The sequence below is a fragment of the Hemitrygon akajei genome, unplaced genomic scaffold, assembly GCF_048418815.1.
Source record: "Hemitrygon akajei unplaced genomic scaffold, sHemAka1.3 Scf000038, whole genome shotgun sequence".
Lineage (NCBI taxonomy): Eukaryota > Metazoa > Chordata > Chondrichthyes > Myliobatiformes > Dasyatidae > Hemitrygon > Hemitrygon akajei.
Window position 1 is genome coordinate 2,001,183 of NW_027331924.1, and position 26,261 is coordinate 2,027,443.

General features: G+C 45.0%; 1 protein-coding gene across 1 annotated transcript in view; it reads left to right on the top strand.

Moving 5' to 3' along the window:
* The first annotated feature begins 20,173 nt into the window (after positions 1 to 20,173).
* LOC140720199 (uncharacterized) overlaps positions 20,174 to 26,261 on the top strand; it is a 119,460-nt gene continuing 113,372 nt past the window's right edge. Inside the window, exons 1-2 of the mRNA XM_073035085.1 lie at positions 20,174 to 20,321; positions 23,264 to 23,331. Coding sequence (XP_072891186.1) covers positions 20,174 to 20,321; positions 23,264 to 23,331 — 216 coding nt within the window. The remainder of the gene's footprint in view (positions 20,322 to 23,263; positions 23,332 to 26,261) is intronic.

Here is a 26,261-nt window from a genome sequence, read left to right on the forward strand (position 1 = left end):
AGACTGATCCCGCATTTACCACGTCAGATGGCAGCTCATTCCACACTCCCACCACTCTCTATGAGTGAAGAGGTTCCTTCTCATGTTCCCCCTAAACCTTTCCCCTTTCACCCTAAAGCCACGTACTCCCGTTTTTATCTTTCCTAATCTAAGTGGAAAGAGCCTGCTCGCATTTACTGTCTATACCCCTCATAATTTTGTAAACCTCTATCAAATTCCCCCTTATTCTTCTACGCTCCAAGGAATAAAGTCCTAACCTGTTCAATCTTTCCCTGTAACTCAACTCCTGAAGACCTGGCAACATCCTAGGAAATCTTCTCTGCAATCTTTGAATCTTACTGATATCCTTCCTATAGTTAGGTGACCAGAACTGCAAATAATACTCCAAATTTGTCCTCACCAATGCCTTATACAACCTCACCATAATATCCCAACTCCTGTACTCAGTACTTTGATTTATGAATGCCAGGATTCCAAAAACCTTCTTTACAACCCTGTCTGCCTGTGACGCCACTTTCAGGGAATTATGTACCTGAAATCCCAGATCCCTTTGTTTCTCCGCACTCCTCAGTGCCCTACCATTTACTGTGTATGTCCTACCTTGGTTTGTCCTTCCAAAATGCCACACCTCACGCTTGTCTGCATTAAATTCCATCTGTCATTTTCTGGCCCATTTTTCCAGTTGGTCCAGATCCCTCGGCAAGCTTTGAAAGCCTTCCTCGCTGTCCACAACGCCTCCAATCTTGGTGTCATCAGCAAAATTGATGATCCAATTGACCACATTGACATAGACAACAAACAACAATAGTCCCAGCACAGATCCCTGAGGCACACCACTAGTCACAGGCCTCCAGTCTGAGAAGCAATCATCCACTGCCACTCTCTGTCTTCTCCCACACAGCCAATTTCGAATCCAGTTTCCAACCTCTCCATGGACACCTCATGTCTGAACCTTCTGAACTAACCTCCCAAACCTTGTCAAAGGCCTTACTAAGGTTCATGTAGACAACATACACAGCCTTTCCTTCATCTACTTTCTTGGTCACCTCCTCGAAAAACTCTACAGCATTCATTAAACACGATCTGCCACGCACAAAGCCATACTGACTATCCTTAATCAGCGCTTGGCTGTCCAAATACTTGTATATCCGATCTCTCAGAATTTCTTCCGATAATTTACCTACTACTGATGTCAGGCTCACTGGCCTGTAATTACCTGGTTTACTATTGGAGCCTTTTTTAAACAACAACATGAGCTACCCTCCAATCCTCCGGCACTGCACCCGTGGCTGAGGACATCTTAAATATTTCTGTCAGGGCCCCTGCAATTTCTACTCTAGTCTCTCTCAAGGTCCGAGGAAATATCAAGTCAGGCCCGGGGGATTTATCTACCTTTATGCGCTGTAAGGCAGCAAGCACCTCCTCCTCTTTAATCTACAAATGTTCCATGACACTACTGCTTGTTTCCCTTCCTTCCATATACACTATGCCAGTTTCCTGAGTAAATACCGATGCAAAAAAACTGTTTAAGATCTCCGCCATCTCGTGAGGCTCCACACATAGACGACCACTCTGATCTTCTAGGGGACCAATTTTGTCCCTTACTATCCTTTTACTCTTAATATACTTGCAGAAACCCTTCAGGTTTACCTAAACATTATCTGCCAAAGCCACCTCATGTCTTCTTTTTACCATCCTGATTTCCTTCTTTAGTATTTTCTTACATTTTCTATACTCTTCAAGTAACTCATTTGTTCTTTGTTGCCTCTACCTGCTGTACACCTCTCTCTTTTTCTTAACCAGATCACCACTATCCCTTGAAAACCAAGGTTCCCTATGCCTGTTAACTTTGCCTTTGATCCTGGCAGGAACATGCAAACTCTGCACGCTCAAAATTTTGACTTTGAAGGCCTTCCACTTACTGAACACATCCTTGACAGAAAAAAAAAATCCCAATCCACTCTTCCTAGATCCTTTTTCATTTCCACAAAATTGGCCCTTCTCCAGTTTAGAACCTCAACTCCAGGACCAGACCTATCCTTATCCATAATTAACTTGAAACTAATGACATTATGGTCACTGGACACAAAATGTTCGCCTACACATACTTCTGTCACCTGACTGTCTGGTTTCCTAATAGGAGATCAAATATTGCATCCTCTCTCGAAGGTACCTCTATATATTGATTTAGAAAACTTTCCTGAAAACATTTCACAAATTCCAAGCCATTTGGCCCTTTTACAGTGTGGGAGTCCCAGTCAATATGTGGAAAGTTAAAATCCCCTACTATTACAACTTTCTGTTCCTTACATCGGTCTACTATCTTTATACAGGTTTGCTCCTCCAATTCTCACTATAATACACCCCTATTAGTGTGGTCACACCTTTCCCATTCATCAGCTCCACTCATATGGCCTCTGTAGACAAGCCTTCCGGTCTGTCCTGTCTACGCACAGCTGTGATATTTTCCCTGACTAGTCATGCCACTCCTCCCCCTTTCATCCCTCCCCCTCTAACACGTCTGAAACAACGAATATTTCTATCATGTATAAACCTTGGGTGGGAGGTTATCTTTTTGTATTAATGTATTAAAAATAAATTATAAATTCTACCAACGGAACCTCTTACTAAAGGATTCATATTCAAAATAGTATCCAGCAAATCAAATTCTTGCATATATGGGAACTTAGATAATTATTTTTGTAAAAAATGTCTGACCTGATATTGCAGAAAGTGTGTATGAGAGAGAGAATATTTGCTAATTATCAAAAGTCATCATTCGACCATCACAAAATAAATGATAATAAAAATAAATAAATCTGCAAAAAAAAACAGATCCCCTTAATCACTAAAGATTAAACAAGTTTGGGAGAGAGAACTTAATATGACCTTTGTTAATGAAGATGGTCAATTCTTCTTTGATATGTGCCAATCAGTGTTTAATTCAATTTAAAGTTGTTCACTGTTACTATTTAACAAAGGAGAGACAATCCAAAATATTTCCTAACATAGACAATTATTGCGATAGGTATAAAACTGAAGTAGCCACTTTTTCACATATGTTCTGGTCATGTTCTTCATTAAAATCTTTTTGGAAATCTTTATTTTCTACAATTTCTAAAGCTCTGAAAATTAATTTACAACCTAATGTACAATCCTTTGATTTCTGTCTGTACATGCAGTTCTCGCATGACCTTTATCCTCCTCCACCTCACTATCTGCTCTAACACTCTGGTTCCCCTCCCTCTGCAAATCTTTTTTACCCCCTTCCCCCTCCCCCCCCCCCCGGAGCAGCACTAGCAAATCTACCCGCAAGAATGTTAGTTCCCCTCCAGTTCAGGGGCAAACCATCACATCGGAACAGGCCCCACCTTCCCGGGAACAAAGCCCAATTGTCCAGAAACATGAAGCCCTCCCTCCTGCACCATCTCCTTAGTCACGTATTTAGCTGCACTCTCCGCACATTTATATTTACAGGGACTTTACTCCTGACGCCGGTCCCGGGACCCGACCCGTTCACAGACCCGGAGCCGAACCGGAGCAGATTCTCAGCCACTGGTTTAGATCCCAGGTCGCGAAGAGAGGATAAAGTTTCCCCGTGAATTTATTCCCAGTGAAGGTGTGGAGATGGGACTTGGTCTCCGCGTTGTAAAATGAAACTGTCCCGGACTCGTAACTGAGATAAACTCCCACCGTCCCGGGGATGGGACCGGCAGCGAGACGGGACACAGGGGAGGGGGGATCATAAAACACTTCATAATCCGGATGTAACACGTCACCATCCCGCCCGATGATCCAGAATCCGGTCTCCGGACTCAGTCTGACCAATCTCTTCCTCTTCACAGACTCTGCGGCGACTCCCAGACTCCAGCCCCGAATCCCTGTCACCTCCACCTCCCAGTAATGTCTCCCCGATGTGAATCCCTCTGATCCCAGCACACAAATCCAGTGTGTGAATCTCTTCCCGGTGTCAGGGAGATTCCTCCGGGTCCCGGTCCATCTCACACTCTTCCGATCCTCAGACACCCCGAGACACGGACTCGCCGTTTCCACATCCAGGGTGACAGAGACTGGGGGGAGAAGCAGAGAATTAGAGAGTCCCCGGGGATCGGGGGGAGGCTCAGGCAGCGGGGCCCCGGGGATCGGGGGGAGACTCGGGCAGCGCGGCCCCGGGATCGGGGGGAGACTCGGGCAGCGCGGCCCCGGGATCGGGGGGAGACTCGGGCAGCGCGGCCCCGGGGATCGGGGGGAGACTCGGGCAGCGCAGCCCCGGGGATCGGGGAAAGGCCGCTGGGCCTCAGGCGCGGTCGGGTGGCCGACACGAACCTTTGACAAGACAAAAGCGGATGGGCAACCAATGTCTCCCCAAGGGTTTTCCGCTGGACTGAGAGCAGAGAGAGCCCTGGCCCTTGACTCCTCAGACAGGGGAAACATCCTCCCTCACTCCTGCCTGTTGACCCCTGAAAGAATTTTGTGTTTCCATGAGATCTCCTCTCATTCTTCGAAACTGGGAACAGGGAACATAGAGCAGTACAGCATAGAGCCTGTCATACAATGTTCACATTTATTTGTGAGTGTGAACTGGGGCAGTGTGATGGTTTGAGACAGTAAAGGAGGTGATAATGGGAACCAGTAGGGGAGAGATGAATGGCAGATTGAACCAGGAGGGGGAGGTGTGGAAAGCCTGTGGGTGAACTGTGTGTGTAGACGTAATGAGAAGCTAGAGGGGGCAAAGATGGCAGATGAGGATGACTTTGTCCCCTTTCCCACAACCCCATCCCCCGCAGCCCCTCATTAGGACAGGGGATGAATTTGCAGGAAACCTTAAGCAACACAGGTCCTGATGAAGTGTTTCAGTCTGAAACATGGACTGTTTACTCTTTTCCATAGAAACTTCCCGGCCTGCTGTTCACCCAACAATTTGTGTGTGTTACTCTGCTTTGAATATACTCAATTATTTGGCCTCCACAACTGCCTGTGGCAGATTCACTATCCTGTGGATAAAGGAATTCCTCATCATCTTCTCGACCCCCTCCAATGCCAGTACATCTTTTCCGATAGAAGGGACCCAAAACTGCTCACAATACTCCAAGTGTGGTCTGACCAATGCCTTATAAAACCTCAGAATTACATCCTTGCTCTTGTATTCTAATCCTCTCGAAATGAAAGCAAACATTGAGTTTGCCAATCTTACCACTGACACAAACTGCAAGTTAACATTCAGTGAATCCTGCACAAGGACACCCATGTCCCTTTGCACCTCTGATTTTTGAATTTCACCCTGTATACAGAATTGTCTATGTCTTAATTCCTTCGACCAAAGTAGTACCTGCCTAAGTTTGTACCTGCCATACTCTACCCGTGCTATAAGATCCTTATTCCATATACTGGTGCATTCAAATAAGACCATAAGACAAAGCAGCAGAAGCCGGCCATTCGGTCGTTTGAATCTGGTCCACCATTTAATCATGAGCTGATCCATTCTCCCATTTAGTGCCAATCCCCCACCTTCTCACCATGACCTTTGATGCCCTGGCTACTCACATACCTATCAATCTCTGTCTTAAATACACCCAATGACTTGGTCTCCACTGCCGCAAGAAATTCACAGATTCTCCACCCTCTGGCTAAAAAAATCTCTTCGCATCTCCGTTCTGAATGGGCGCCCTTCAATCCTTAAGTCATGCTCTCTCGTACTAGACTCCCCCATCATGGGAAACAACTTTGCCACATCCACTCTGTCCATGCCTTTTAACATTCGAAATGTTTCTTTGAGGTTCCCCTTCATTCTTCTAAACGCCTCCAAGAGCGGCCAAATGTTCCTCATATGTTAACCCTCTCATTCCGGGAATCATTCTAATGAATCTTCTCTGAACCCTCTCCAATGTCAGAACATCATTTCTTAAATAAGGAGCCCAAAACTGCACACAGTATTCCAAGTGAGGTCTTACCGGTTCCTTATAGAGCCTCAACATCACATCCCTGCTCCTATACTCTATTCCTCTAGAAATGAATGTCAACATTGCATTCGCCTTCTTCACCACCGACTCAACCTGGAGGTTAACCTTAAGGGTATCCTGCAGGAGCACTCCCAGGTCCCATTGCATCTCAGAACTTTGAATTCTCTCTCCATTTAAATAATAGTCTGCCCGTTTATTTCTTCTACCAACGTGCATGACCACACACTTTTCAACATTGTATTTCATTTGCCACTTCTTTCACCATTCTCCTAATCTAGCCAAGTCTCTCTGCAGACTCTCTGTTTCCTCAGCACTACCGTCCCCTCCACTTATCTTTGTATCATCAGCAAACATAGCCACAAAGCCATCTATTCCATAATCCAAATCGTTGATATACAATGTAAAAAGATGTGGCCCCTGTGGAACACCACTGGTAACTGGCAGACAACCAGAATGGGATCTTTTATTCCCACTCTCTGTTTCCTGCCAATCAGCCAACACTCTATCCATATATGTAACTTCACCGTAATTCCATGGGCTCTTATCTTGTTTAGCAGCCTCATGTGTGGCACCTTATCAAAGGCCTTCTGAGAATCCAAATACACAACATCCACTGCATCTCCCTTGTCTAGCCTAATTGTAATCTCCTCAAAAAATTTCAATGGGTTTGTCAGGCAGGATTTTCCTTTAAGGAAACCATGCCGAGTTCTGCCTATCTTGTCATATGCCTCCAGGTACCTCATCCTTGACAATTGACTCCAACAACTTCCCAACCACTGATGTCAAGCTAACAGGTCTATAATTTACTTTTTGCTTCCTTGCCCCCTTCTTAAATACCAGAGTGGCATTTTCAATCTTCCACTCCTCCGGAACCATGCCAGAGTCTATTGACTTTTGAACGATCATTGCTAATGCCTCCGCGATCTCCACAGCTAAATCCTTCAGAACACGAGGGTGCATTCCATCTGGTCCTGGAGATTTATCTACCCTCAGACTATTCAGCTTCCTGAGTACTTTCTCTGTCATAATTGTGACTGCGCACACTTCTCTTCCCTGACACCCTTGAGTGTCCGGTATACTGCTGATATCTTCCTCAGTGAGGACTGATGCAAATACTCATTCAGTTCCTCAGCCATCTGCTTATCTCCCATTACAATTTCTCCAGCATTATTTTCTATCGGTCCTATATCCACTCTCACCTGTTTTTTTACTCTTTACATACTTGAAAAAGCTTTTAGTATCTAATTTGATATTATTCGCTAGCTTCCTTTCATAGTTCATCTTTTCCCTCTTAATGGCCTTCTTAGTTTCCTTTTGTAAGCTTTTAAAAACTTCCCAATCCTCTGTCTTCCCACTAATTTTTGCTTCCTTGAATGCCCTCTCCTTTGCTTTTACTTTGGCTTTCACTTCTCTTGTCAGCCACAGTCGCATCCTTTTCCCATTCGAAAATTTCTTCTTTTTTGGAATATATCTGTCTTGCACCTTCCTCACTTCTCACAAAACTCCAGCCACTGCTGCTCTGTCGTCCTCCCGCTAGTGTCCCTTTCCAGTCAAATTTGGCCAGTTCCTCTCTCGTGCCACTGTAATTTCCTTTACTCCACTGCAATACTGACACTTTGGATTTCAGCTTCTCTTTCTCAGATTTCACAGTGAATTCAATCATGTTACGATCACTGCCTCCTAACGGTTCCTTCACCTCAATCTCTCTAATCACCTCTGGGTCATTACACAATATCCAATCCAGTATCTCTGATCCCCTAGTGGGCTCAACAACAAGCTGTTCTGAAAAGCCATCTCATAGACATTCTACAAATTCTCTGTCTGATTTGTGTTGATCTGATTTTCCCAATCCACTCGCAGTTTAAAATCCCCCACAATTATCATAACACTGCCCTTCTGGCAAGCCTTTTCTATTTCCTGTTGTAATTTGTAGTCCCCCTCACTGCAGCTGTTAGGAGGCCTGTAGATAACTGCCATCAGGGTCCTTTTACCCCTGCGATTTCTTAGCTCAACCCAGAAAGATTCTGCACCTTCCGATCCTATGTCACCTCTTTCTAATGATTTATTATCATTTCTTACCAATAAAGCCACGCCACCCCCTCTGCCTACCTGCCTATCCTTCCGATACACCGTGTATCCTTGGACGTTCAGCTGTCAGAGACATGCATCCTTTAGCCACGTCTCAGTGATGGCCACAAAATTATACCTGCCAATCTGTAGCTGTACGACAAGATCATCCACCTTATTCCTTATGCTGTGTGTATTTAAGTAGAACACCTTAAGCCCAGTATTTGGTACTTTTTGGTTTCATTGCACTGCAACTCATCCCAGTGGCTGCAAATTTGCCCCATCACCTGCCTGTCCTTCCTGACATCTTTACTGCTCACTATCTTAGATTTATTTCTGTTTTCCCCCTCCTCTACTCTATCATTCCGGTTTACTATCCCCCTACCAAATCAGTTTAAACCCTCCCTAACAGCTCTATTAAACATTCCCGCTATGGTTCAGGTGTAACCCGTCCTTTTTGAACAGGTAATACTTCCCCCTGAAGAGATCCCAATGATCCAAGAATCTGAAGCCCTGCCCCCTGCACCAGTCTCTCAGCCACGCATTCATCAGCCTGATCCGACTATTCTTGCCCTCGCTAGCACGTGGCACAGGTAGCAATCCTGAGATTACTACCCTGGAGGTCCTGCTTCTCAGCTTCCTTCCTAACTCCTGCAAATCTCCCTTCAGGACCTCTTCCCATTTCCTCTCTATGTCATTGGTACCAACATGTACCAAGACAGCTGGCTGCTCGCCCTCTCCCTTCAGGATATTCTGGACCCGATCCGAGACATCCCGTACCCTGGCACCTGGGAGGCAGCACACCATGCGGGTATCTCTACCAGGCTCACAGAATCTCCTGTCTGTTCCCCTGACTATGGAATCCCCTATGACTACCGCATTCCTCTTCTCCCTCCTTCCCTCCTGCACAACAGCGCCAGGCTCAGTGCTAGAGACCCGGTCACCGTGGCCGTCCCCTGTCAGGTCATCCCCCTCAACAGCAAGCGAAACGATATACTTGTTGCTGAGGGGGGCAGCCACAGGGGTGCTCTCCACTATCCGGGCATTTCCCTTCCCTCTCCTGACAGTCACCCAGTTTTCTGACCCCTGTAGCCTAGGGATGACTACCTCCCTGTAGCTCCTGTCTATCACCTCTTCATTTTCTCTAATAAGCAGTAGGTCATCAAGCTGCAGCTCCAGATCCCTAACACGGTCTCCGAGGAGCTGAATCTCGGTTCACCTGGTGCAGATGTGGCCATCAGTGAGGCTGGAGGTCTCCCAGGATTCCCACATCTGACACCCTGGACAAAGCACTAACCCTGCAGACATGCTACCTAATTCTACAGGAATGAAACAAAGAAAGATAGGTCTACTCAACCACTTACTTCGCCAAGCACACAAACTTTTTAAACCGTTAGCTAATGTGCCCTGCTGTTCCCCCGTCCGTCGGGCCGATTTGCCAAGGGGAGAAAAAGAGTCGGTGCCTCACTCTCGCCTCTTCCCGTTACCGCCTGAGCCCGTTGAGCCAAAGCCCTACACTCTGCTGCCACCCACTCCGCTGCCCGCTGTATAGGGTGGTCATCTTCTTAAACTCTCCGCGCTGTCCTGCGCAGTCTCACCGTTCTTTTTTTTTTACTTTTTTCAAATAGTTACAGAATAAATGTGTATGGAAAAAAAAATGTGTTACCCAGCCCCCCTCCCCTTAACCCCTCCCCCCTAACATCCCTATTAAAAAAATAAGAAAGAAAAAAAAGGAAATGCCTGGATATTGGAAGATCCCCACATGCTCCATGGAGTTCTCATTTTTTTTAATATATGTTAAAATTCTTTTTCTTTTTACTGGCCCATTAACATTAAAACTTAAAAAATTTAGTAGATTAGTCATTTTTTTAAATTATATTACTCCAATCTATAATAATACCTAATCTTTCAACTTTCGTGGTATCCTGGGAAATCTTTATAAAAATCTCCTTGTTTGTATGTGTGTCCCCACCAATCATCCAGGCAAAAAGATAGAAGAAAATTAAAATATAAAGGAAAAAAACAAAATACCCCCCTACTAATGTTGTGGAAAAAAAACACAACATTACCCCCCTCTGCTGTACGGGTCATGGCAAACGCCATGATTACACACGTGAATCCCGCAGTAACCGATCCAAAGTTCTTGTACACAAAGTTTTTTTAAAAACTGCCGTCCTTCAGAATTTAGCTCCCACGCCGCCCTTCTTGTCCCAATCTAAAAAAAACACCTTCAGTCCAGTATTCATCAGCCTGTTCCACACTGTCCACATGAAATTCAGCAAGGCCTTTGATGTCGATGATAGAGCACACTTGGAGCATTGTCTGCATTTCCGGTTCCCGAATATGGGGAGGATGTCATTACACTGGACAGGAGGCTTCAGGAGGATGTTACCAGGACTGGGGGCTTGGGTTAAAAGCAGAGAGTGGATAATCTTGGGCTATTCAGCTGTAGTGTCTGATGTTCAGGTCTGACCCCTTATCGAGGTAAATAATTCATAAGGAGCTTAAATAATGTTTCTTTTTCCAAGAAATGGGAGTACAGAACCAGAGGCCTCAGATTGAAAGTAAGACAGGAAATTTTTATGAGTGGTCTAGCGAGTAATATTCTCATAGAGAGGGAGATTGGTAAATGGAATTTGCCCTCAAACACTGTAGAAAAAGGTAAAAATAAAGTATTTTAAAATAAATTTGGGCCGGTACACAGATGGGAAATGGTTAGAGGGATGGGGGGCAAACACACACAAATGGGCCATGCTCAAGAAGACATCTTAGTCTTGATGATTGATGAAGTGGGCCGTGAGTTCAACATCCATCAAACCCTCCCAGATCATCCTCCTGAGGAATCTCTCTCCGGAGTCTGTCTGTGAAGTGTTGATGTGACGTCACGTCAGAGGGCAGCTCAATGCCACAGAACAGACAGACTGGGTAAGGATGGCAGATTTCAATCCTAAATGGGAATTTGTGCCTATTTCTGTGGCCGTGTGTCACACTCTGATAGTTTATTGTGTGTGTGTGTGTGTGTGTGTGTGTGTGTGTGTGTGTGTGTGTGTGTGTGTGTGTGTGTGTGTGTGTGTGTGTGTGTGTGTGTGTGTGTGTGTTGATTGTGGTAAATATCCGTGTGGTGTGCATACACATTGAAGGAGAGTGTGCACATGAAAGAATTTGTATGTTACAGTGTGTCATCACATGTCTGGTGTGTGTTGACAATGTGTCACACGTGATTGAGTTGTTTAAATGAATAAATGACTGTCTCTGAAGAGACTGGTTTCCAAGTTATTGAGGGAAATAACAACGTACATTGCTGAGGCTCTGACTACAATCTGCCAGTCCTTCCTGTGTATGTGTGTGAGGGAGCTTTGCCAAGCCGGTTATGCTGTGTGTGCTTCTCCCGAGATGAAATCTTGACCCATGTCAATGCTTGTTGGTGTGTCCGAGCTCATTCTCACAATGCTTCAATGTAGTGGTCTGATCACCATAAGACATAGGAGCAGAATTAGGCCATTTGCCTATCGAGTCTGCTCCGCCATTCAATCATGGCTGATCCTTTTTTTACCTCCTCAGCCGCACTCCCTGGCCTTCTCCCCGTAACCTTTGATACTGTGTCCAATCTAGAACCTATCAAGCTCTGCCTTAAATACACACAACAAGTTCCACAAATTCACCAGCCGTTGGCTCAAATTTCTCCGCATCTGTTTTAAATAGACCCCCCTCTATCTTGAGGCTGTGCCCTCTTGTTCTAAACTCCACCACCATGGAAAACATCCTTTCCACATCTACTCTGTCTAGGACTTTCAACATTCGAAAGTTTTCAAAAAAATCCCCCCTCATCTTTCTAAATTCCAGCGACTACAGACACAGAGCTATCAAACGTTCCTCGTATGATAACCCTTTCATTCCTGGAATCATCCTTATGAAATGAACCTTCTGCAATGCCAGCACATCTTTTCTTAGATGAGGAGCCCAAAATTGTTCACAATACTCAAGGTGAGGCTTCACCAGTGCCTTAACAAGCCTCAGCATCACATCCCTGCTCTTGAATTGAATGCTATCTAAACCCCTTGAATTGAATGCTAACATTGGATTTGCCTTCCTCACCACTGACTCTACCTGCAAGTTAACCTTTAGGGTATTCTGCAGAATGACTGCTAAGTCCAATTTATTCTCAGCCTTTTGGGTTTTCTCCCCATCTGAAAAAAAAAAATCTGCACATTATTTCTACGACAACAACATTGTATATCATTTGCCACTTTCTTTTCCATTCTCCTCATTCAAGTCCTTGTCCAGCCTAACTGTTTCCTCGACACTACCGGCCCCTCCACCAATCTTTGTATCAGCTGCAAACTTGGAAACAAAGCCATCTACTCTAGGACAAGAGGGTATGACTTCATGGTTGAAGGACGTCCTTTTCGAACTGAGATGCGGAGAAATTACTTTAGTCAGTGTGTGGAAAATTCGTGGTATTTGTGGCCACAAGTGGCTGTTGAGGCCAAGTCATATTTCAGACAGAGATAGATAGGTTCTTGATTAGCCAGGGCATCAAAGGGTATGGGGTGAAAGCAGGGGAGTGGGGATGACTGGAAGAATTGGATCAGCCCATGACTGAATGGTGGAGCAGACTTGATGGGCCAAATGGCCTACTTCAGCTCCAACATCTTATGGTCTATTCCAGCAGCTAAATCTTGATATACAGTGTAAAATGAAGGTGTCCTATCACTGACCCCTGTGGAACATGAGTCACTGGCAGCCAACCAGAAAAGGATCCCTTTACTCTCATTCGTTGTTTCCAACCAATCAGCCAATGTTCTAACCATGCCTGTAACTTTTCTGTAATACCATGGCCTCTTAACCTGGTTACCACCTTCATGTGTGGCACCTTGTCAAAGGCCTTCTGAGATTCCAAATATACAACATCCAATGCATCCCCTTTATCTATCCTGCTTGTAATCTCCTCAAAGAATCCCAACAGGTTTGTCAGGCAGGATATTCCCTTAACGAAGCCATGCTGACTTGTCCTATCTTGTCCAGTGTCACCAAGTATTCCATAACCTCATACTTAACAATTGACTCCAATTTCTTCCCAACCACAGAGCTGAGGCTAATTGGTCAATAATTTCCTTTCCACTGCCTTCCTCCTTACTTAAAGAGCTAAGTGACTGATGCCATTTTCCAGTCCTCTGGCACCATGCCAGGGTCCAGTGATTTTTGAAAGATCATTTGAAATGCCTCCACAATGTCTACCACAACCTCTTTCAGAACACTAGGGTGCGGTTCATCTGGTCCGGGTGACTTATGTACCTTTAGGGCTTTCAGCTTTTTGAGCACCTTCTCCCTTGTAACAGTAACTGCACTCACTTCTCTTCTCTCGCACTCTTCAACACCGGGCACAGTGCTCGTGTCTTCCACGGTGAAGATTGGTGCAAAATATTTGGTTTATCTGCCATCTCTTTATCCCGTGTTATTATATATCCGGCCTCATTTTTTAGTGGTCCTATATCCAGTCTCATCTCTGTTTTATTTTTTTACAATACTTGAAAAACAATTTGATATTGTTTGCTAACTTGTTTTACAAAGACCGGTGTATAAAAAGGGCCTGAAGGGTCATTGGAGATCAGAGTCACCCCAACCACAAACTGTACCAGTTGCTACCATCCGGGATACGGTACGCAGCATAAAAGCCAGGAGCAACAGGCTCCGGGACAGCTTCTTCAACCAGGCCATCTGACTGCTTAACTCATGCTGACACAACTGTATTTCTATGTTATATTGACCAGCATGTTATACATATAATTCATCATAAATTACAATAAATTGCACATTGCACATTTAGATGGAGTCGTAACGTAAAGATTTTTAATCCTCATGTATATGAAGGATGTAAGTAATAAAGTCAATTCAATTCAAATCAATTTCTTGTTTATTTTTTCCCACCCAATCATCCTTTTAGTTCCTCTCTGTAGATATTTAGATAGATAGATACTTTATTCATCCCCATGGGGAAATTCAACATTTTTTCCAATGTCCCATACACTTGTTGTAGCAAAAACTAATTACATACAATACTTAACTCAGTAATAATATGATATGCATCTAAATCACTAACTCAAAAAGCATTAATAATAGCTTTAAAAAAAGTTCTTAAGTCCTGGCAGTTGAATTGTAAAGCCTAATGGCATTGGGGAGTATTAACCTCTTCATCCTGTCTGAGGAGCATTGCATCGATAGTAACCTGTCGCTGAAACTGCTTCTCTGTCTCTGGATGGTGCTATGTAGAGGATGTTCAGGGTTTTCCATAATTGACCGTAGCCTACTCAGCGCCCTTCGCTCAGCTACCGATGTTAAACTCTCCAGTACTTTGCCCACGACAGAGCCCGCCTTCCTTACCAGCTTATTAAGACGTGAGGCGTCCTTCTTCTTAATGCTTCCTCCCCAACACGCCACCACAAAGAAGAGGGCGCTCTCAACAACTGACCTATAGAACATCTTCAGCATCTCACTGCAGACATTGAATGACGCCAACCTTCTAAGGAAGTACAGTCGACTCTGTGCCTTCCTGCACAAGGCACATTTTTAAAATATTTAAAAATATTTAAAAATTTAAAATATTTAAAAGCTTCCCAATCCTCTGTCTTCCTGCTAATTTTTGTTTAGTTGTATACTCTCTCTTTTGCCTTTACATTAACTTGTCTTCCCTTGTCAGCCACGGTTTTACTATTTAGCCATTTGAGTATTTATTTATTTTTGGAATACATCTATTCACCTTCCTCATTTTCCCAGAAACTGACACCATTTCTGCTCTGCTCTCATCCCTGCCAGCATCTCCTTCCAATTTGCTTTGGCCAACTCCTCTCTCAGACCACTGTAATTTCTTTCACTCCTCTGAAAGACTACAATGTCAGACTTTACTTTCTCCTTATCAAATTTCAAGTTGAACTCAGTCATGTTGTGAGCACTACCTCCTAAGGTTTCTTTGAACTACTCACCTCTGGTTCAATACATAACACCCAATCCAGTAGAGCTGTTCCCCGAGTAGGCTCAACGACAAACTGCTCTAGAAAGCCATCACATTGCATTCAACAAACTCACTCTCTTGAGATCCTTTCCCAACCTGATTTTCCCAATTGCCCTGCATGTTGAAATCTCCCATGATTATCATAACATTGTCCTTTTCATCAGCCTTTTCTATTTCCAGTTGTAATCTGTGGGCCCCAACCCACTGACTGTTGGGAGGCCTGTATATGACTGGTGTCAGTGTCATTTTTACTTTTGCGGTTCCTTACCTCAACCCACAAGGATTCAACATCTTCCAATCCTATGTCACATCTTGCTGCTGATTTACCTGCAGAGCCACGACACCCCCTCACCCGACCTTCCTATACCACCGATACATTGTGTAACCTTGGACATTCAGCTCCCAACTACAACCATCCTTCAGCCACGATTCCGTGATGGCCACAACATCATACCTGACAATCGGTAATAGTGCAACAAGATCATCCACCTTATTTCTCATACTCCATGCATTGAGATATAACACTTTGTGTACTGTATCTGCTACCCTTTTTAATTCTGCATCCCTAATGCACTGATACTCACCTTGCTGGCTGCAATTTTGTCCTCTCATCTGTCCGCCCTATCTGACAGTCTGACTGCACGCTGTCTTTGCATTTTAACCATCAGTGCTATCCCTTCACTCCAGTTCCCGCCCCGCACCAACAGATTAGTTCAGACCCTCCCCAACAGCTCTATCAAACCTCTCTGTGAGAATATTGTTCTCCCTCGGGTCGAGGTGCGACCCATCCCTTTTGAGCAGGTCATTCCTCCACCAGAACAGATCCCAATGATCCAAGAACCTGAATCCCTGTCCCCAGCACCATCTTCTCAGCCATGGTTTATCTGTCAAATTATCCTGTTTCTACCCTCACCAGCACGTGGCACAGGCAGCAATCCAGAAATTACAACCCTGGGGGTACTGCTTCTGAACTTTCTACCAAGCTCTCCAAATTCTATTATCAGGACCTCTTTGCTTTTACTTCCAATGTCATTGTCACAAATTTACCAAAATATCTGGCTCTTTTCCCTCCCTCTCTAAAATGCTGCAGACACGATTCGAGGCATCCCTGACCCTGGCACCCAGGGGACAACATACCATTCGGGTGTCCCGTTCACATCAATAGATTCTCCTGTCTGTTCCCCTGACGATTCAGTCCCCGATCACGACCACTCCCCTCTTCTGCCTCTAACAACAGTGAGAGATGCTGATCCGGAAGGGGGAAGACCTGTGTCAGTCACAGTCTGCACTCACAGGACACATGAAGGACTTGTGTATTTTCCTGACAATCCCTGTCACCACACTGATACCCGCTTTTATTCCCTGCAATATTATCATCAGTATTAAATTCCCAGTTCCTCTGGTAGATCCAAACTCATGTCCTGGTGTGTTAGTGCATTTGCCTGGGATCAGGACAGGGTGGTTCATCTGCCAGTACCGTGTATTGGTTGTATTGTGACCCTGTGCTGGTGTGTCCAGGGGTCTGACATCTCCAGCTGACCATGTGACAGTGATGCCTCCCAGTCGGTGGGGTTGATGTGGAATAAACTTCAGTTCCCCTTCAGTCCAGTATTACAGACAATCTTTGCATCAAATTGGAACTAAATTAACCCTCATGAATGGGGAGGAAAGAATCTTTGTAAGTTTTACCTCGATTAATAGCATCAAGCGTTTCTCTCAGCACTGTGTTCAACAAATAGGGGTGATCGAATTTTTCAACAGGTAGGTTCTCATCTGTCACTGCCAATTCCTGGATATCGTCGTTAATCCTGTAAATATTAAACTGCTGGTTATAAATTGCTATTCTGAACTATTTTACAAATCCATTTAGGGTTTCAGTAAAGACCATGTCCTACCTCCTGTTCCGACGAGCTTCCTCCTGAAATAAATAAAACACAAATCTGATTAGACTTGGACTTACTGTCCACATCCTGACTTTCATCCAAATCATTACAAGGTGTTGAAAATTCCCACTCCCGCAGTCACACACACACACGGACAATACAGAACCACGGGGTAACTTACAGGAAAGTTTCTGAATGTCAGACCATTACTGAGAGGATGAAACTTACAGGGAAGACAGGACAGGCTGTGCATTATCATCTGGATATGACGTCAGTGTTATAGGATGGAGGAATTTAAGATCAGTGATGTCTGTGATTGTGTGCGGGTGGAAGAAGTACCTCTATTTATGGGGAGACTTGTGGGGAGATGTAATTCCAGATGGATTTTAACAAATTCCACAAGAAATTTAGTGAGGAGGATGTGGAACTCAGTGCCACAGGAGTGGTTGAAATGGAACAGCAGAGACTGACTGTAATGGGGAGGCTGGATAAACACGTGAGGGACCAGGGAGTTCGGGGCACTGTTGCTGGGTGCAGTGAGTAGGTGGCAGGAGGATTGTGAAGCAGGGAAACTGATAGAAGATGGACCTAATGGCCTGTTTATGATAGAGAATGGGATATAATCCCATGTGAAATGTATCTAAAAAATAAAGAGACAATGAAAGATTCCCATCTGATGGAAACCGGACATGGATAAGTCTGATGTGTGGGTCACATTCTTTGCTCTCACTGATTGACAGAGAGACCCTCACACCCACTGCACCAGACACACTCACAGCCTGTGACTGGAACTGGGTGTTAATGGGAGTTTTAGAGGATATTTAATGCGGTAATTAAGGACACAATCAGCAGCTCTGTGTTATGATCAGAGTAAATCATTTCAGAAAAGATTGCATTCTGTCCTGGGATGTACAGAAGTTGTGGAAGTCTAGTTTTGGGACAATAGACAATAGGTGCAGGAGTAGGCCATTCGGCCCTTCTAGCCAACACCGCCATTCACTGTGATGATGGCTGATCATACACAATCAGTACCCCGTTCCTGCCCTCTCCCCATATCCCTTGACGGCACTATCTATAACAGCTCTATCTAACTCTCTCTTGAAAGTATCCAGAGACTTGGCCTTCACTGCCTTCTGTGTGAGGTCGCCAGAGCGACAATTGATTTGTTAGAATTGGCCTCGGTGCTGTGTTTCTTTCAAATATACCACTGTTCATTTAGTGCCCTTTGACAGAAACAAACTGAAATATAATCCCTCACCTTGAGAAATATCACACCGTCTTTTTGATCCATCTGTTCCTTTAACTTAGTGATTTCCTCCTGAATAATCCTTATATTCTCTTGAATCTCCCGAAGATTTTTCTCCATTGGGTTGAGAATCCTCTTCTCTTCTTCCCTGAGATCCCTGAGGAAGCTCTGCTCTTTCTCAGTGATGATCTGGCGCAGTTCAGCAAACTGGGATGTGATGTGGGTCTGAACGCTGTGTGACTGTTCCTGTCGAATGAAAGGTGAAGATTAATATACTGCATTGCTGTGTTCTGTTTCCTTTTGTTGTTAAGTTCGGTCTATTGGAGTCCATGCTACTTCTGAGTGCATTCCCGTCAACACCATTCCCTCACGTTTTCCTGAAACCTATTCTCACTTATTGACCCATAAACTCCCATCTGATTCACGCACACCCTCCCCACCTTTACAGGGTTAACGGTAATTAGCCATTCATCCGGCACGTCCTTGAGATGTGTCAGAATCTCTCGTGGTCACAAGGGGAGCATGCAAACTCCACACAGACAGCACCAGAGGTCAGGATCGAACCCAGGTCACTGGAGCTGCGATACTCGGCTCTTCGGCATTAAATGGAGCAAAACTCGACAGTAATATCAGAAATTCCGCTCAGGAAGCCTCACCCGAACTCCGGAAATCTTCTCTTTCTGTTGCTGCTCCTTTTCCTGGAAGTCTGATTTCTTTTTTGTGAGAGAGTCTAAGGAAGATTTTAGCTGATCCTGGAAGTCAGAGAGTGAAGGAAATAGAAGCAAAGATGCATCAAAAGAAACAGGTGATCAAACCCGATTATCACACAAAATGCCGGAGGAACTCAGTGAGTCAGGCAGCATCTATTCAGGGGAAATAAACAGTCGGTGCTTCGGGATGAGACCCTTCATCAGGACTGGGAAGGAATGGGGCAGAAACCAGAATGAAAAGGTTGGGTATGAGAACCAGCTGACAGGTGACGGGTGAGACAACGTGAGGGGGAACGTGGGGGAGGGTGATGAAGTGAGAAGCTGAGAGGGGACAGGTGGAACAGGTAAAGAAGGAATCTGAGTGAGAGGACAATCGACCATGGAAGAAACGAGAGGAACTGGGCTGTTTGCGGCCCTGAATGGTGACGAGGGAAGAGTTTAGGAGTCAGGTGTAGCACTTGTCCCGTTTTCAGGTGTCAGTGCCAGGAGGGAGATCAGTGGGGAGGAGCGAATGGATCAGGGCGATACAGTACGTGGTCCGCGATCTGTATAGAGAGTGGAGAGTTGCGGGGTGCGGAGGTGAGCTGTGGGACGGAGAGATGCTAGAATCCCGTTGGAGATGGCAGAAGCTGCAAAGAATGATGTGTTGGTTATGGAGGCTCGTGTAATGGTATGTAGGAGAAAGGAAATGTGTTAAGTATTAAATTAATGTTAGTTTTTACCTTGTAGATTTTAACAGCTTCTTTAACCGGCCTGAAACGGTGCTCTCTGTGTTCCTCCGCCACTGCACAGATCACACAGATCAGTGTCTTGTCCGTTTCACAAAACAGCTTCAGTTCTTCCTCATGTTCCTCGCAGTTACGTTTACTTTCCTTCCCTTTCGGATTCAGGTTTAGATTTCGAGCTTTTTCAGCCAGATTTGCTAAAGCCCGATTCACCCTGACGGTGCGGTCAGCAAACACCTCTCTACATTCCGGGCAGGAGTTTCTCTCCTCATTTTCCCAACACTGTGTGATACAAGAGCGACAGAAGTTGTGTCCGCACTCCAGTATAACCGGATCGGTGAAGAAATCCAGGCAGACGGGACAAATTACCTCCTCGGTCCAACTCTCGGCCTGTCCTTTCGAAGCCATGTTAACTCCCAGCACTTCCTGATTCAGAATGCTTTCACTTTCGGGGAGCTGCTGATCCCCTGCAGTACCGCGATTGTCCACTACGCGCGCTGCAGTCTCAGGGAATGAACATTATGTTGCTGTCTGTGGGAAAGAATTGTGGTATCTATGTGTGGCATCTATGGCATGGCAGAGGCACACATGGCTGCCTTTTTACCCAGAACACCCCGCGAACGAGAAACATCTCAGCCACCGAAAGATCCAGCGATGCGCATGTGCCGCGGAGATGGCGGCGGCTCCAGCGCTCACCAGCTGAAAACTCCCCGGGGCCCAGGTACGAATCGTGGGGCTGAGAAAGAGGGAACGGACCGGGATTGTCCTGGGATGCAGGACCAGTGCGGCAGGAGCTCACAGTAATATCCCTTCAATCGCGTTTCAGACGCCGGGGATTAATTCCCTCCCGCAGACCCTCCTACCTGCGGCCGATCCTTGTGACCCCCTCGTGAACTGAGCGCATGCGCGATATCCAAGACGGCCTCCTACCGCCGCGCATGCGCATGTGAACAAACAAGAGGAAAAACTTGAGATCTGGGTAATCCAAAGCAACAGACGGGAAATGCTGGAGGAAAATCAGAGGGGCCGGCAGCAACTATGGAGAGGAGAGAACAGTCGGCGTTTCAGACCGAGACCCTTCTTCAGGACTGGAAAGGAAGGGACTGGAAGTAAGAATGTGGGGAGAGGTGAGATAACAGTGTGAGCAGAAACGTGGACAGGACAGTTCTTTGTGGGTCTCCAGTACCACTCATCACCACTTCCGGCAGAGAACCACCGGCAGTGCAAACTGGGGTCTGTCTGTCAGGAAGGCAGTAATCCAGGAGTCAGTGAGTTTGTCTACGCCCATCCTTTGCAGGTTGTTGCACTGAAGACGTGACTGGATTGTATTGAAGGCACTAGCGAAATTTAAAAAAAGCGATTCTCACAATGCCAATGGGAGTGAGCTCGCTGCAACAGGTAGATTATGTATCTACACCCTCACGAGGTTGGTAGGCAAACTCTAGAGCGTCCAGGGTAAGTCAGGACCAGCCTCTTGGTCACCTTCATCACAGGTGATGTGAGGGCAATTAGTCTGTTGTCATTAAGTTCGGATGGAGTCGCTTTGTTGAGCAAAAGAACCAAGCAGGAAGTCTTCCACAGCACCGGTATCTTTTCCCGACTCAGTCTCAGATTGTAAAGGTGAGACAAAATATCAGAGAGCAGGCTCACACAGGCCTTCAGTTTCCTGGGGCTGATACAGACAGGGCCAGCAGATTTAGTCTCTCCGGCTGTCTCCTACCCTGACCTGCAGTCACTGTCAGACGGGTCAACAGATGTAGTCTCTCCGGCTGTCTCCTACCCTGACCAGTCACTGTCAGACGGGTCAGCAGATGTAGTCTCTCCGGCTGTCTCCTACCCTGACCAGTCACTGTCAGACGGGTCAGCAGATGTAATCTCCCAGGCTGTCTCCTACGCAGGAGTATTGAGTATCCATTCCTGACCCTCCTGCCAGTCAAGTATCTGTAAAGGCCACTACATCATAATTCCACGTGTGTATCCAAGCTCTTAGTTCATCACCTCTGCTCCTGATACTTCTTGCATTGAAGTACACGCACTTTAGCCCATCTACCTTACTACCTTTACACCTTTTTTTCTGTTTCTCTTTCCTCAAAGCTTCTTTATATGTTAGATCTGACTATTTCTCCATGCACTATATTTGCAGTTCTCACATGACCTTTATCCACCTCCACCTCACTATCTGCTCTAACACTCTGGTTCCCCGCCTCCTGCAAATCTAGTTTAATGCCCCACCCCGGAGCAGCAGTAGCAAAACTTCCGGCAAGGATGTTAGTCCCCCTCCAGTTCAGGTGCAATCCGTCCCGTCGGAACAGGCCCCACCTTCCTTGGAACAAGGCCCAATTATCCAGAAACATGAAGCCCTCATTCCTGCACCAACTCTTTAGCCACGTATTTAGCTGCATTATCTTCCTATTTCTAGCCTCACTAACACGTGGCAGGTGTAACAACCCTGAGATTGCAACGCTGGAGGTCCTGTTCTTCAACTTTACACCTACCTCTCTAAATTCTCTTTGCAAGACCTTCTCCTTCTTCCTATCCACGCCATTGATCCCTACATGGACCACGACATCCGGCTGCTCTCCCTCCCTCTTGAGAATACTGAGAACTCGATCCGAGATATCGCGGACCCTGGCACCAGGGAAGCAACAGACCATCCGGGATTCTCGATCTCTTCCACAGAACCACGTATCTGTCCCCCCTAACTATCGAATCCCCTATCACTACTGCTCTCCTCTTTACCTCCTTCCCTTCTGAGCTGGGGGTCTAATCTCGGTGTCAGAGATGCAACCACTGCAACTTGTCCCTGGTAGGTCGTCCCACCAACAGAATCCGAAACGGTGTACTTATTATTGATGGGAACGGCCGCAGGGGTGCTGTGCTCATTCTGTCTCTTCCCCCTCCCTCTCCTGACAGTCTTCCAGCTACCTGCCTCCTGACTTTTAGGGGTGACTATCTCCCTGTAACTCCTGTTTATTTCTGCCTCTGCCTCACGAATGATCCGAAGTTCATCCAGCTGCAGCTCCTGACAAATCGAGTTAGTTTCACCCGCTCCCTTAATCTATAGGGAGAAGCACTGTCGACGTTTCGGCCGAGACCCTTCGTCAGGACTAACTGAAAGGAAAGATAGTAAGAGATTTGAAAGTGGGGGGGGGGGAGGGGGAAATGCGAAAGGAGGAGAAGACAAGAGGGGGTGGGGTGGAGCTGAGAGCCGGAAAGGTGATTGGCAAAGGGATACATAGCTGGAGAAGGGAAAGGATCATGGGACGGGAGGCCTCAGGAGAAAGAAAGGGGGAGGGGAGCACCGGAGAGAGATGGAGAACAGGCTGTGATGGGCAGAGAGAGAGAGAACAAAAAAAAACTAAATATATCAGGAATGTGGTAAGAAGGGGAGGAGGGGCATTAACGGAAGTTCGAGATGTCAATGTTCATATCATCAGGTTGGAGGCTACCCAGCCAGTATATAAGGTGTTGTTCCTCCAACCTGAATGTGGCTTCATCTTGACAGTGGAGGAGGCCATGGATAGACATCAGAATTGGAATGGGATGAGGAATTGAAATGTGTGGCCATTGGGAAAACCTGCTTTGTCTGGCGGACAGAGTGTAGGTGCTCTCGTACCGGCTGGGTAGCCTCCAACCTGATGGCATGAACATTGATCCTTCTAGTTATGATCCTGGTGGTGATGGACCTGAGGGGGGCTAAGGCACCGCTGGCCCCTGTTTCCATCCAAGGGGTCAGTGTGGACATGGTGGAGGATTACCAATACCTGGGGATACGAATTGACAATAAACTGGACTGGTCAAAGAACACCGAGGCTGTATACAAGAACGGTCAGTGCCGTCTCTATTTCCTGAGGAGACTGAGGTCCTTTACGAGTCTGTGGTGGCCAGTGCTGTTATGTTTGCTGTTGAGCGCTGGGGCAGCAGGCTGAGGGTAGCAGACACCAACAGAATCAACAAATTCATTCGTAAGGCCAGTGATGTTGTGCGGGTTGAACTGGACTCTCTGACGGTGGTGTCTGAAATGAGGATGCTGTCCAAGTTGCACGCCATCTTGGACAATGTCTCCCATCCACTCCATAGTGTATTGGTTAGGCACAGGAGTACATTCAGCCAGAGACTCATTCCACCGAGATGTGACGCTAAGCGTCATAGGAAGTCATTCCTGCCTGTGTTCATCAAACTTTACAACTCCTCCCTCGGAGTGTCAGACACCCTGATCCAATAGGCTGGTCCTGGACTTATTTCCACTTGGCATAATTTACTTATTATTATTCAATTATTTATGGTTTTTCTTGCTATAGTTCTACCTGTTCTTGGTTGGTGCGAAAAAAAAAGTTGAATTTCCCCATGGGGATGAATAAAGTATCTATCTATCTATCTATCTATCTATCTATCTATCTATCTATGTAACGAAACCCAGTTTCCCTCGGGATCAATAAAGTTTGTCTGTGTGTCTGTCTGTTTTCTAGTTATGGACCAATATGGTTAACCTCTCATTTATGTAAACATATGGACGTGTAGTACTGGAACGGTTGAATGACAGTTTTGAAGAGAGAGGCAATTTATTGTTTTATCAGAGTATATTTTGGAAGGAGAGAATGACATTGGATTCAGTTTTATATTTGGGATACGATATTAGGAAAACACAGTTAAAATATGTTGTTGCACTGACAGTTGTTTTGATATTGAAAAGGCATGTAATATTTATGGAAGGAAGGACTTTTGGAAATTAGGAGACGGGAGATTGCAGCATTATTTTTCTGATTTTTCTTTTGTCATTTGGATGGTCTCTGCAAGTAAGGGTGGGAAAGATATATCCTGGTTTTTATGAGATAGCGAATGGGAGCGTACAAGACAGTATTCGTAACCCTTTATTATTTAATAATATGATTAATGATATTTTCCGAGATAGCGTCGGTAAATTACTATGTACAGATGAAGGAGCTTTCCGGATTAGAGGTAGAAATTTGAATTTTAGTGTATGGAGTTGCAATTATCTATTAATCTGTTTGAACAAAAGGGAAATAGATGACGATGTAAGCTTTCAGTAGCTAAACATAAGTTATGTGTTTTACAAATAAGATTAATTGATCTGCAGATGATTTGAACTTATACGATCAAACTGAAGACGTGCCAGTACAAAGATTTTCAGGCATATGGCTGGGCAATAAGCTGACTTGGAAGCGCTACATCGTCATAATAACTGCTAAATAAAAAGGAGCATTAAATATTCTCAGCTGTCTATGTGGATAATCTTGGGTGGTAGACGAAAGTCTTTGTTAATCATTTAGAATTGTTTAATTAGATCTGTTCTAGATTCTGTCTGTGTGGCTTATGGATCAGCTTCATCTTCAACTTTAAAATGCTTGTATGTGATGCAAGTATAGACTTTAAGATTGTGTTGTTATGCAGTAAAGTCGTCCCATGTTTCGGTTTTACTGGGTGAAATGGGATAATCACCCTCACAGTTGCGGCAGCTGAACTTGATATTAACATACCCCATTAATTTCAGGGGACAGAGACATTATCATGCTGTTGAAAGTGTGTTAGAGGACGGTTGGGAACACTCAGGAAGAGTGTTTTTAGTTTAGGATATCTGGGCTCTTATCACGCTTGGAGTATGGGCTTGTTGGATTATGCAATATGTCCCTGTGTCGCGTTCTCAGTAACTCTACTTTGTTTTTTTCCCGATCACATTAGTCGGTTTAAGGTTGAACAGTTTAATACAATGTAAATATTCTGTTCAGCCAGAGAATCTGTTGACTCATCAGTATATAAAGGAAAATTATTATCTGTGAACCACCAATCATTACTAATCATGTCAAGTTTTTAACATTTTTCCAGATGGAACGAAAGATAATTTAACTGGGGAAGTTTGTGCCTGAAGTATAGACAATGATAGAGAAATTACGTTGCAACCATTTATCAGTATATACAGCAGAACTGGTCGCCATCATTTTAGGCTGAAGGTTGGTGGAGAATTTTATTCCCACGTGACGTTATAATTGTTCAGATTACTTTTATGTTTTGATGACTCTTAAACATGTTATTCCAGCAGTCGGTCAGATTTACTGTTGGAAACTCACCAGGCATTAATTCATATTCAAGTACTTGTTGATATATTTTCTTCTTATAGGTCCCTGCAGACAGAGGTATTGAGGGGAATGAGTGGGTTGACTGTAAGTTACAGAAATTCAACTGTGGATAAAGACCCTTCACTTAACAAATCAGAAGTTCAGAGTTATGTATGTTGAGAATTAGGAGCTTATAGAAAGACTGATGGAAAAATGGATTCACCTTCAGAGAATACATAAACGTGTTGGGTGTAAGTGGGAAAAGGGGTAGAACAAGAAGGGACTGAATTATATTGACATGAACTAGAATGGGAACATAAAAGTGCTGGGTTTATGGGAGAAACAAGAAGGGAAGGAATTATATCGCCATGAATTACTATGCTTAATTATTCCTTTGTCATGTTGCAAAACATGCTTCCGGATCATGTAAGTTTATTTTTCATTATGAAACAATTGAACACAGGGCATTTTAGCGTGAAGCATATCAGGAAAGAAATCATGCAGTCTTGACTGGAAATTTGGGGAGCCTTGATTGGTTTCATTTAACCGCTTTCTTAAGTCATGGGATTGACTTTAACTAAATTCGC